The sequence below is a fragment of the Grampus griseus genome (assembly GCF_964374135.1).
Source record: "Grampus griseus genome assembly, chromosome: 21".
NCBI classification, from domain to species: Eukaryota; Metazoa; Chordata; class Mammalia; order Artiodactyla; family Delphinidae; genus Grampus; species Grampus griseus.
Genome location: NC_139015.1, coordinates 33,833,898 through 33,847,417, shown reverse-complemented (window position 1 = coordinate 33,847,417; position 13,520 = coordinate 33,833,898). Strand labels below are relative to the sequence as shown.

The following is a 13,520-nucleotide window of genomic DNA, read 5'->3' as shown; positions in this document are numbered from 1 at the left end:
ACTAATCTGTACAACCGCACCGTGGAAAGAAACCCTTGACTGTCATTCACACCCTACCTGTACAGGTAAGAAAAGGGGTTCCAATGTCCTGCACACCTAGGCATGCAGCCCACTTTCCCTCAGGACCAGCCCGGTATTGGTACCTCAGGTTTCCTTGGCGAGGGTGAGGGATGCACCCAGGATGCCTCACGGCTCTGGTCCTACCACTCAGGACCCCAGCACAAAACTGGGTAGTGGGCATGGCCACGTGGAGGACAGATGCTGCTGGCAGTGAGCATGGCAGCACCAAAGCCCCTCGGCATCCGTGAGGACCAACGATGCTGTTCTTGTGAGAAGCACTGAGTTTGCACCACGCAGCTGACCTGGCAGTTAGCGGAGGCTGAAGTGTATCTGACCTTGTGTGAGACCTCCCTGGTAAGTCGGACAAAGACCAGAGGGCACAGGAGCCTGAACATCTCGCCACAGAAGGTGAGAGAGAGCAGGAAAACCATGTTTCTCATAGTTACGGGACCTGTTCTTATACCCTGGGCTGAGTAGCCTGTGGAAACACAGTTTCAATGACAAACATTATTGAGTCCCTTTGTTGTGTGATGCGTAATTCTCATTGGAGTAAGATTTTAAAAGAATCATCGTGTATGGCCCCATAGGGGGACCATCCAAGTTTGCCTGGGATTCTCCAGGGTTTAGCACTGAAAGTCCACATCCCAGGAAACACCTCAAAGCAAGCTGGGACAACTGGTCACCCTTCCTGCGTCAGGGACTTGACAGGAAGGAATGGGCATCTGAAGAGCACAGGACAAGGCGGGACAGAATAACGGCAGTAACAGGTCTAATGAGCCAGGGGAGTGCGGCGGAGACGTGACTCATTTCTGATGGGTGATGGGGACGGGTACCAAGGTCAAGGCAGCATCCAGGCCGAGCCTGGACAGGTGAGTAGATGCCACGCAGGTGGAGAGGACCAGGGAAAGGGCTCTCCTGGCTGAGAAGGCGCAGATGCAAGGAAATCATGTCCTGATTATTCTCAGTCAATCTGCTACTCAGGTATATCAGGTATGAGAAGAAACCCTGTTCAGGCTTTAATTATGTCCCATGCAAATGAAATAACACATAACAGCCTGTCAGGCTACCATCTCTCCCTTTGGTCGTTGAGGACACCAGGAAGAAACGTGTTCAGGCACAAAGGGACGGAGGAGGGAACAGAGAGTGGTGGGGGCCTGTCATCATCAGGCTTTAGAAAATGACGTTCTTCTTTTGCTTTGGTGGGTTCTCCCTGCTCCTGCAGCCCACGCTGAAGTGACACACAACTCCTGGACACCGTTATCTGACAAGCTGAGATGTGAGAGTGAACAGGGACCCTCAACCAAGCCATCGGGACCTGCCCTCCTGGTTGCACGTTTCAGAATAGCAAATGGCACCATTGCCAACTGACCATTTTCTTCTCTTGAATGGATGTTTCTACATAATCTGTGGCTCAAATGAAGTGACAAACAACTTTTAGCAGGTCCCACAGAGAAACTTTTATGGAAATAAGGTGAATGATGTAGATTCGCGTTTCTCAAACATGTAAACCATAAAACTTTCCTGGGCGCAACACTGGGGTCTGAGCAGAGAAGGGGCTGCCTGACGAAAGCTAGTGGAGCGAGGCAGGGGTGGAGGACGGTACTGGGAAAGGTACGCTAGGTTTACTTCTGGGAAACACAACGAAGACCGAGCACCTCCTGGATCGCAGCCTGCGGGTGAGGCCCCGCACACCGCACGGCAGGGCTCAGCTGGTCCACGGCACACACACCGGCTGAGCCCACGCTGCAGCCCCACTTCAGTCTCAGAGAGTCCACAGTCACTGTTTTTTAAAGATCCAGAAGTGTCCACAAAAACATCTTAACGGCGCTAAGCAGGAAAAGGATTTTAAAAATTGCTGAAGAAAATTCAAGTAAAAGATGTCCCTGATACTACCTTTAAATGTTATAAATGCTGAGGGAGGGACCAAGAGAAGTTTCAGAGGAAGGAGAAAGGGACAGATTAAAACAGAAATAACCAGCAAAGTCTGAGAAGACCCACAGCAACATGGAAAAGGGTTCTCAGTCCAGTTGGAAGGAGTCAGAATAAAAATCAAGCAAACTTGGAATGAACTGAGAAAGATCTTTGAAAATCACAAAAAAATCATTTCCATAGAAATCCTTTTTTTCTAGGAGAGGCTCAGAGACAAAGACACTAAGACCGTCTATAGTTTTGTTACCGTGAGGTTCCTCCTGCTACTGCGAACAAAGTACACAATAAAACAATAGATGAGCTTAAAACCGATAAGCCAGATGCCAAGGGAAACTAAGCAGCCAAAAAGCAAACGTGAGAATAGTTTCAAGAAAGGCAGAACGAGGGGATTAAAAAAGAGAGAAGGAGGAGGGGGAGGGGGGTTTAAGCAACACAACACTGGGCAAAGGGGACTGAATCTGAAGCAAGTTCTCCTGGGGGCTCCCCCTCTACCCCTGGCCACGCGTAAAGCCGTCCTGGGAGGGGAAATGGCACGTGGAGCCTGCGAGGCTCATCCAGGGATCAGGACCACCAGAGAGCAAGGGAGGAAGAGGCTGCTGGAGCAAAGCGCCATCTTATCTCCATAGCAACAGTGGAGCCTGGAGCACGAAGGCCCCAAAGCAGCCCCACAGCAACTGACCAGAGGGTCCATACCTCTCCTCGGGGCACATCCGGGTGTCACTGCCACTCAGGAAGGGGACAAGTTATGAGGAGCTTTAGCCTCCCAACTTTTTTTTTTACATCTTTATTGGAGTATAATTGCTTACAATGGTGTGTTAGTTTCTGCTTTATAACAAAGTGAATCAGCTATGCGTACACATACATCCCCATATCCCCTCCCTCGTGCGTCTCCCTCCCACCCTCCCTATCCCCCCCCCCGCCCCCGTCTAGGCGGTCACAGAGCACCAAGATGATCTCCCTGTGCTTAGACTCCTAACTTCTTGTAAATCCCAGAACATCACCCATTCTTGTTCATGGCCTCTTAAATAAAGGCCCTTAGGGTCTAGGGCTAGGAAAATCTTGTCTCACCCAACGAATAGCAGCTTCCTTCTCATTAAGCACTGAGGCTGAAGGAAACTAGGCTTTCTTTTTCTCTCTCCCCCTTGCCTGCCAGGGGGTTCAGAGCTGGTGTTTCTGACAAGTTGCACTGCTCCCCTCAGTCCCAGAGCCCAGGTGTACTTCACCCCTGTTCCGCACTGAGTACTTGTCCACTGACCTTTATAAAAATGGTTTTATGGAATTTGTATTTTTTATAAACACACACAATTCTTAGGATTTGTTGAGATGGTTCTAATAATCATGAGAATAGAAGAGCAATCATCATAAATACCTTAGGCCATGAACTCCATAAACCCAGGAATCAATTTTGTCACGGGGGTCCACCCCACCCCGGACACAGTTCTGGGCCAGGAAAGCTTGGTCCTTGGTCCTTGCAGATGGTACCCCATGCCCAGCCATCACCCCAAGTGAGCGATTTCTCAGGTCCAGCCTTCCCCAGAGCTCTTTGTGCCTTGCGACCAGGCCTGCTCTCCCTGGGGGATTCCAGGCTCTACATCGATTTCTTCTGTCCAAGAAGACATATTTGTTATAATTCTTAGCCATTTGGGTCTTTTCTAGCTGAATACTTAGCAAACTGATACTGAAGTGGGAAATAAAAAACCTAACAACCAGCATCAGAGGTGAAAGGGACTCATGTGGACCAGTACTTTGATGTTACAGAAGATCCTAAAGCCCAGATGCATGACGTGACTTGTAAAAGTCCTCAGCCAAATGGTGTCGGAGCAAAGGTTGTTTACATTTTAAAGGAGATGCACTGGGAGAATAACGTTTTAAATAACCTCAAGTGGTGACCATTGCAACCAGGTGCCCAAAACAGTGGAAAATGGCAAAAATCTTGCCACCAACAAAAGGCCAAGAAAAGAGATACAATCTGCCCTAAACATCACAAAGAGGAGGCCAAGGAGAGAAATGGAAGAGTCCACAGTAGCCTCGTGGTTCCAGTTCCACAAGTGCTGCAGAAGAGGGGCTGGAGGTGTGCAGCAGACGAGAAGGCTGGGGGACAGGGGCCCCGGCTCCAGGGCAGGGTCTCCACGCACGGACGGCCGCAGCGGGGTATCTGGTCCCTCCACATCGCGTGGGAAGTGGCGAAGGAAGCAGGACCATCCTAATGATGCTCGGTGAACTAACCCCCGCAAAGAGGCAGGTGTGGCAGGACCAGAGGGGAAAAGGCATCGCATTAAGTCAATATCCTTCGTAAGAGCCGGAAGAGGAGCCGGGGCGAGGGGCACTGACAGCCAGACCCCTCCCCGCCCACCCAGCAAATACAGGGCCAAAACCTCATCTTTATTCCCCATTTTTACCTGTGGGAGTGGAAAGAGCTGAAAACAACCGGTGGGTAAGATGAGAGAGGAAAACGAACGGGGGCCGATTCCCTCTGACGTTTTAGCCTCAGCCCTTAACAGAGGCCCCTGCTGGGAGCCAAAGGATCCCCCCTCCACCGTTTAGGACGAAGGTCCACCCACAACCAGGTAGAATGAGGCTGGTACCACCACACGCCCGCCCCAAGGCCCGGAGGGGCTGCAGGAATCTGGAGCCTCTAAGAAAGGTGCACAAAGGCCAGCGGAGCTGTCTCCTCCTTCAGCTGCTCTTCCAGACCACGAAGAACGTGAGGAGAACACAAAATACAGCTGGGAGTGTGACACAGCCCTCAGTCAGGGTGGGGGACAGCCAAGGACAACCCACCACTACAACGTCAGAGCGGCAGAAAGCACGCCGCACGCAAGAGGGACGAAGACAAACAGCAGACAGCCACATCTGATGGACAGCAGCAAAGTTAAAGGAAGGAAGAGAGGGCATTCAGAAAGCAAGTGTTCAAAATGCGAAAGCAAAACCTAGTCTGAGAGAAACTATAACTCCAATTGAAGAAAACATCTTACAAATGTTTCACACTTTCTTAATAAAAATGTGAATTCAATAAAAAAAGTTCAAAGAGGAAATGATATAAATAACAGATTATGATGAAGAAGCACATTCTGTGCTCAGAAAAATAACGTGATAACCAAAAGAAACAGAAGAAGTAAATTAGAAATAGCAAGGTACAGAATAGATGTATCTGAAAATCAGATTACTCACATAAAGGAAAGGCTTACATGAAAGCAGATAAAAGACTAATGCATTAAAAACTAGAGAGAAGCTAGTAAGTGGAGAAAACCTATGGGATGCACAACTGGGTCTGAGAAGCAGAGAAATCAAATCCAAAGCAGGAGAAGTACTCAAAATTAGAACACCAGAAAAAGTTCCCTGAAATGAAAGAATCCACAAAACAAACAAGGAAACTGAATTACAGGAGAGAGAACAACAGGCACTGAGCTGAGTGAGACATATGCTGATTAAGTGATCACGATTCGCAACGAAGGAAAGCATTCTTCCGTCATTTTCAGGAGAGACAAAATAAAGCTTTCCTAACACTCCTCCACGGTATCATCAGACCACTGTATCATCAGATGCAGAAGAACCTCTACAAGGTCCTAAAGAAAGAAAGTGTATCCAGAGTTTTAAGCCCAGTCACGTCATCCTTAAACTGTGCAGATAACAAGCAGACATTCTATTCTCAAGCACTCATGACCCTTCTTGAAGAAATGTCTTGACCATGAAATCCAGACAACCCAAACCTCAGGAATGAAGAAGCCGCTGTTGGAGGACAGCTGATGAATGCACTAAATCCACTTAACACACAGGAACTGTGGTTACAATGCAAAGTGTAAGGGCTGCAAACCGTGACGAGGTAAAAACGATAGAGCAGTGATTTATGTCATAGAGGGTTCTGCCCATGTTTTCCTCTAAGAGTTTGATAGTGTCTGGCCTTACATTTAGGTCTTTAATCCATTTTGAGTTTATTTTCATGTATGGTGTTAGGGAGTGTTCTAATTTCCTACTTTTACATGTACCTGTCCGGTTTTCCCAGCACCACTTATTGAAGAGGCTGTCTTTTCTCCACTGTATATTCTTGCCTCCTTTATCAAAGATAAGGTGACCATATGTGCGTGGGTTTATCTCTGGGCTTTCTATCCTGTTCCATTGAGCTATATTTCTGTTTTTATGTTTTTATACTGTCTTGATCACTGTAGCCTTGTAGTATAGTCTGAAGTCAGGGAGCCTGATTCCTCCAGCTCCGTTTTTCATTCTCAAGATTGCTTTGGCTATTCGGGGTCTTTTGTGTTTCCATACAAATTGTGAAATTTTTTGTTCTAGTTTTGTGAAAAATGCCAGTGGTAGTTTGATAGGGATTGCATTGAATCTGTAGATTGCTTTGGGTAGTAGAGTCATTTTCACAATGTTGAAACTAAAAATAGAAGTACCATACGACCCAGCAATCCCACTACTGGGCATATGCCCTGAGAAAACCATAATTCAAAAAGAGTCATGTACCAAAATGTTCATTGCAGTTCTATTTACAATAGCCAGGACATGGAAGCAACCTAAGTGTCCATCATCGGATGAATGGATAAAGAAGATGTGGCACATATATACAATGGAATATTACTCAACCATAAAAAGAAACGAAATCAAGTTATTTGTAGTGAGGTGGATGGACCTAGAGTCTGTCATACAGAGTGAAGTAAGTCAGAAAGAGAAAAACAAATACCATATGCTAACACATATATATGGAATCTAAGAAAAAAAAAAAGGTCACGAAGAACCTAGGGGCAAGACGGGAATAAAGACACAGAACTACTAGAGAATGGACTTGAGGATATGGGGAGGGGGAAGGGTAAGCGTGACAAAGTGAGAGAGTGGCATGGACATATATACACTACCAAATGTAAAATAGATAGCTAGTGGGAAGCAGCCGCATAGCACAGGGAGATCAGCTCGGTGCTTTGTGACCACCTAGAGGGGTGGGATAGGGAGGGTGGGAGGGAGGGAGATGCAAGAGGGAAGAGATATGGGAACATATGTATATGTATAACTGATTCACTTTGTTATAAAGCAGAAACTAACACACCATTGTAAAGCAATTATACTCCAATAAAGATGTTAAAAAACAAAAGTACTTTAAAGGAAAAAAAAAAATGATAGAGTAAATGGGGAGATGGGACCAGGAGAGCGAGAAAATATAACTGCGCTGTTCTCCTCTTCTTATTATAATTTTTCAACCAATGTAGTCTAAAACTAAAATATGGAGTAAAAATACATAATGATTCCAATATGTTCTGGTTTGTAAAGTCACTTTTTTAATTTTAGAGGGATTTTTTATAGCACAGAAACATTTTCTCAAAGATCAGCAATTTCTTCTGTTATACTTCAGATTCTCTTCTATAAATTTAAGAAAAGTAAAATTTAATACTTTAATTAAAAATAGAACATATAGCATGTCTCATGCTTAATTACATTTCAAGCATGTTATTTTTCTATCTGTGTATATGCAAAGAAAGGTGCCTAGAATGTTCAATTAATGTTAAAAATGGCTAATTTAGGGAAGCAGGGCCAAAAGTGAATTTTTAAATAATTTACTCTTGGTTGTGTTCTACTGTTTAAACATCTCATAATAGCCACGTGTCACTTTTATATACTTAAAAGTCAGGTTTAAATTATAAAAGCAAAAAGATATATTTTGTTGAATTTTTAAAGAAAACATTAAAAAATGCTAACTATATAAAAATTTACAAAATACAAAAATTTATAAAACGGAGAGAATCCAAAAGAAGGAAATAAAAATCACTCATAGTTCCATATTCAGTGCCAACCACAGTTAACAGTTTCCACTCCTGGGATGGAAAGGACTTCATAAAGACAACATCAAATATTGAATAATTAGCCCCTTATATTTTCTCCCAATACTCTTATGGTCAATTTAATGGCATTTAAATATTTAATTGACCAGAGGTTACTTTGGGTTTTGGTGTAAAGTCAGAATTAAATCTTTTCTGCTGTTTGGTTAGTTGTCCTAAAGCCACGCTCTGAACAATGCATTCTCTGCTGGCCAACTTGAAATGCCACCTTTACCAAGTTCTGACCCGGAATTAAATACCCTAGGCTTGAGTACCCTCTATCATCCCAATTTTTCAGAGACCTCAACGTGCTCAGAAGCCCCTGGTCCACGGAGCAGACTCCCCTGTCAGCCTCTGCTCAAGCGCCTTCCATCTGGAAAGCCTTTCTTGGCCCACTGTCCTGGTCTCTATTTCTATCTCTGTGGGACTAAGATTCTTCTCTCCATGAAGCCAGGTTCCTCTTATCCCTCCATCTGGTCCAGTGTGCGGTGCACACACAGGCCCTCCTTGTCCCCAAGGAACCAGTCTCCCTGACCACCCTCTCCTGCCCACCTGCTATAGCAGGTATCTGAACAGTGACAGGCAAGAGAAAGGACCCCTGGATTTTTGTTTTTAAAACATTAACTAGAATGACATTCATTTCAGCACTTCCACTTTGGAGACTTGTAAAGGTTTTTCTTTTTTCAACAATATTTCCCTTCTAATTTTGTTCCTACTGTTAATTACTTTCCATCCTTGTGACACTAAGGCAATAATCAGTCATAATAATTAGTCATATGCACCCAAGAGAATCCTTCTTTCAGGCTCCGGAGTCCTGCAAGGAGGGCTTGGCTGTCCCCTGAGCAGACAGCCCTCCGGCGGGGGCACCATCTCGCCAAGCTCAGCTCTCTAGCGACCGGCCTGTGTGCTAAAGCCAACCTCAGGGCCCTGCCCCAGGCTCCAGGCAGCTTCCTGGCTGAGGGAACTTTCTATAAACTTGTCCTGGGAACAGGCACACTGGCTGCTGGGAGTCAGGGTTTGCCTTCAGGCCTGGTCTGTCCTCCCAGAATGGATGCTTCATCGGCCAGTGCACTCGGCCGGTCCGAAGAGAAGGCAAGAGGGACACAGACGCACCCAGGGGGGGCTGAAGGGAGCCACAGCCACACAGACACTTCAGGGCCAGAGCCAGAGGGGCGCTGCCAACAGTCGTGGGATTGTGCGCCGGGGTGTTCTCCAAACTGATGGGGTGTGGGTGTGGGAAGATCAGCTCAGCCAACTCCACAGGACGTCATGCTGAAGGCCCAGCTCCCAAACCCGGAGAAGACAAAGGCAGCCATTGCTTCAAAGGCCACAACTAGACCCACTGGGTAGAAATTACAGGGAGGCAGATTTCAGGTGCAAGTAACAACAAGCTTTCTACCCGGAGCTGCAGCTCGCCCTGGCACGCATGCGCACACACCACACGCACACAGCCGTATCAGGAGTGCCGCTGAGGGATTCTGAACTCACGGAAGACCAGGTCAGAGGGCCCCCCAAAGACTCTTGTTCTGACCTTAAAATGTAGCTAAAAAAGGGTTACTCTTTTTAGTTGGAGAAGATGTATTAAGGACCTATTTACAAAGCTTAATGATAGGGTGTAAGGAGGACACGGGGATGAGAGCAATATCCCCCCCTACTGACTGCAGAGCTGTTATCATCTCCAGGCCTGAATATGCTAGTGGAGAAGGTTCTGGAAGCTGGAATGAGACCATCTTGAGGGAAGGGCCATCTTGAGAGGAGCTGTCATCTTTGCTTGAAGGACACATTCAGACTGAGGTTACAAGACCCAGATACATAAGTGCTGGACTTCATTTACTCTCATCTCTGAAGCCTGGCCAGAAACGGGTTACTCTTCAAACATGTTCATTATCCAGAATTTTGAGAAGCATCAACTACACCCTTATACTGAGCCTTACTGGCTTTTAATAAAGTGAATTTAATGATAAAAGATTAAAAATAAGTTTGATCTTCCGATATTTATCATTAGGCACACATGACGTTCTATGTTCAAAATAAGCTGGCTAAGTCAGCTAGCCGATTGACCTCAAGCAGCGCGTAAGTGTCGTCCACAAGAGCGTAAGATCCGACACCGCACCGTCAGGAGCTTGAAGACACGTGTAAAAACTACACACCGCATCGGAACATAAAACCCGCTTAAATCTTCTTGAGTAGCTACAAAAATGAGTGCTGGGAGGCTTCTCGGCATAATTTTACATGTAATCTCCGAGGAGACACAGGTTAAAATAAAAAAGACTGACTGAATGCATTCCAGCCACTGCCAGGGCAGGACACCAAAGGAAGCCAGGCTGCAGCCGAGCACACGGGTCCACGGCCACGCGGGCGCCGGCCTTTCGGAGGCTGGGAGGGGCCCAGTCCAGTGAGGGGACAGCACGGCCTCGTGGTCCCCCAGCTGCAGTCAGAATGGAACCCAGCAGGCATGACCCTACAGATCCCAATGAAAACCCAGTCCTCCTAACCTTCGCTTCTGAAGGTAAATCCGCTTATCTGGCAGCTTTCTAATTGCTTTAGGGAAAGGCAGATACAACGATAAACTTTACAGGAAGAAAATAGAGTCGAACAGGGAGAGACAGGGGCCTTCGTGCTGGGCAGGGACCAGGGAGGGACGAGACGCGCCATCAGCATTTCACACACACGTGCCGACAGGCCCACCTGAAATTCTGCATGAACTGCCGGAACTTGTCCACCCTCCTGGCCAGTGGGACGATGACATTGACCAGCGTGCCGGCCATGTTCAAATCCTCCTTCTTCACCTTCATGACGGGGCCAAACGGTCGGAACAAGACAAGGCGTCTGAACTCGTGCTTGTGGTCTCCTCTGAACGTGAGCTCGTACAAAGTGCCTTTATCCTTTTCTGTGCGGTAGATGCCTGTTAACAGACACAAGGAGAGACAGTTCTAAAAATTAACCGTGGCTGCTGAGTGTTTTTAATAGCCAAGAGCTAGCACAAAATGCCTTACTTTAAAAAATTAAGATTAAATCTCCACACCTAATACTTATTAGAAAACTCAAAATGCTCCCACTTAAATAGCAAAAGAAATGAAAATACCATCAATTTAAAAATCGGCTATGAAGACCTCAAAAAAACACATGGCAAAAAGTTTGCAACGTTGTAATTCAAAAAGAGTCATGTACCAAAATGTTCATTGCAGTTCTATTTACAATAGCCAGGACATGGAAGCAACCTAAGTGTCCACCATTGGATGAATGGATAAAGAAGATGTGGCACATATATACAATGGACTATTACTCAGCCATAAAAAGAAACGAAATTGAGATATTTGTAGTGATGTGGATGGACCTAGAGTCTGTCATACAGAGTGAAGTAAGTCAGAAAGAGAAAAACAAATACCATATGCTAACACATATATATGGAATCTAAGAAAATAAAAAAAAGGTCATGAAGAAACTAGGGGCAAGACGGGAAGAAAGACACAGACCTACTAGAGAATGGACTTGAGGATATGGGGAGGGGGAAGGGTAAGCTGTGACAAAGTGAGAGAGTAGCATGGACATATATACACTACCAAACGTAAGGTAGATAGCTATTAGGAAGCAGCCGCATAGCACAGGGAGATCAGCTCGGTGCTTTGTGACCACCTAGAGGGGTGGGATAGGGAGTGTGGGAGGGACGGAGACGCAAGAGGGAAGAGATATGGGAACATATGTATATGTATACTGATTCACTTTGTTATAAAGGAGAAACTAACACACCATTGTAAAGCAATTATACTCCAATAAAGATGTTAAAAAAAAAAGTTTGTAACGTTGGATACAAAGCTGCATTTATACTATTCAGAGGCATTTAAAAAAGGACTGTAAGGAAATACGTCAAAATAAGACTCGCTGTGCTGTGGAGAAGGGTTATGTGTTTTTTCTTTTCTGCTATTTATCTACATTTCTACAATATGATAAGATACGTACTTTAATATTATATTTAATTTAAGAAGTGTGTTAAAACGATCTCTGAGAAACGACAGCCATTTCATATGAAGTGACCACAGTGGTCCATTCGGGGCACTGGGAGCCACTCGGGCCGCTCCCATGGGTCATGTGGCCCCAAGGAAGCTTCCGGAAGCACTAAAGTACACGGCATGTACAGTACCAGTACAGCGGCAGGTGCACGTCTTGCGTAACTTCCCCTCTGGGAAGCAGCACAGCCAGCACCTCAGAGCCAGCCTACTTGGGGCGACGATGGGCCCCCCAAGTGTCACCGTCACTGGAACTCCACTGTCTCATTGCTGGGTGGACCGTGTGACCCAGCGTTTCGCTCAACGACGGGATGAGGCTCCGCAGGCCTGACCAGACGGAACTTCCCCGCCTCGCGAGCCAACCAACCCCTGGGGCCTAAGTTCCACACCTCCCCGTGTCACTGGGCTTGTGGGTGTTTTCCTAGCGGCAGAAAAACCCATCCAGTTCGACAAGTCACCAGAGAAGCGTCCTCGTCTCTCTTCTCTTGACTGGCCAGGTTTTCTCCTTCTCGTCCTCCCTTCCTCTGAGCCCCTACTTTGGCTGGGACGCACCCTGGGCCCTGAGTAGCTACAAAGGCGACTCCACAGAAGGCATCCTCCTGGGCTTGCCGGTTTCCAGGCCTCTCCGAGCCCTTCTATTTTCATCCTCACCCCCGCTCTCCTCTCTTCTGTGGGGGCCACAGGTCTGCTGCACAAACGCCTCTGTTCTTCCTGTTCCAGGAGCTGTTCACCCCACACCCCTGGCTCTGCGGCCTCTCTGATCTCCCTCCAGGGCCGCAGAGAGGAGCTTGGGCTGCGAATCTTCCAGGGGGCCTCACCTGCCACCGCCCAGAGGTTCACACGCACAGCCCAACACCGGCGGCTCGGGGACTCGAGGACCTGGGCGCAGGGCTACGAGGATGGGGCAGAGCTCCCTCCTGAAGCCCCCTGGGCTCCCCAGTGCAGGTTGGAGAAGCTGAGAGAAGGTCTGCCGAGCTCCTGCTGGGACGAGGTCCCAGCATCCCCACCGGGACCACTCATGGGAGAAGGGAGGGGCACTTCTCACAAGGCTCGGAGGATGTCTCTGAAAACGTGAAGTGGCTCCCTTCGAAGCCTGTTCACCCTTTCAGGCAACTGGTCCTCGCAGAGGACATGGGCTCTTCCCACCTCTGTTGCCCACCAGAGCAGCTGGGCAGCCACCAGCTCCCAGGGGCCCAGGTGAGGTGGGGCTGAGTCAGGAGGCAGTCGGCTCAGTTAACAGCATCTCTGCTGGACGGAAACACAGCTGTGACCCGGGGCCGGCAAGTACCCCTGCTCTCCACAGCAACCCCCGCGCAAGGCTGCTACAGCTGAACCTGCAGATAGCAGGTATGCGGGCCGGGATAGCTTCTCAGAATTGGAGTCATTTTCTTTCTCAGCACCAGGATCAGAATCATTAACTTTTAAAATCTAAATCCACAGATTTGAAGATGCAGGTATGCACCTGTCTCAAGAGATGGGCGTGCATTTATAAAGAACCAGAGAACACAGCAGTCCTTATTAATAATGATTCCTACGACCATGCCTGCAGGGAGCCGCACCAGCATCCCGGGGGACAGGAGCAGCCTGCCTTCCTGGTTCCCGGACACACCCTCCCCCAACGCCTCCGGGACCACCAGGAGCCAGTGGACCAGGCTGATCTCAGCCACAACTCCAGCTGCTTTGTCGGCATCACCCGCATCCTGTGCCTTGAAAC

General features: G+C 47.4%; 1 protein-coding gene across 1 annotated transcript in view; it reads right to left on the bottom strand.

Annotated features, from left to right (window-relative positions):
* The window catches only part of CSGALNACT1 (chondroitin sulfate N-acetylgalactosaminyltransferase 1), an 84,832-nt gene that overhangs the window by 31,252 nt on the left and 40,060 nt on the right, over positions 1–13,520 (bottom strand). The window contains exon 2 of the mRNA XM_082680316.1: positions 10,488–10,704. Coding sequence (XP_082536442.1) covers positions 10,488–10,704 — 217 coding nt within the window. The remainder of the gene's footprint in view (positions 1–10,487; positions 10,705–13,520) is intronic.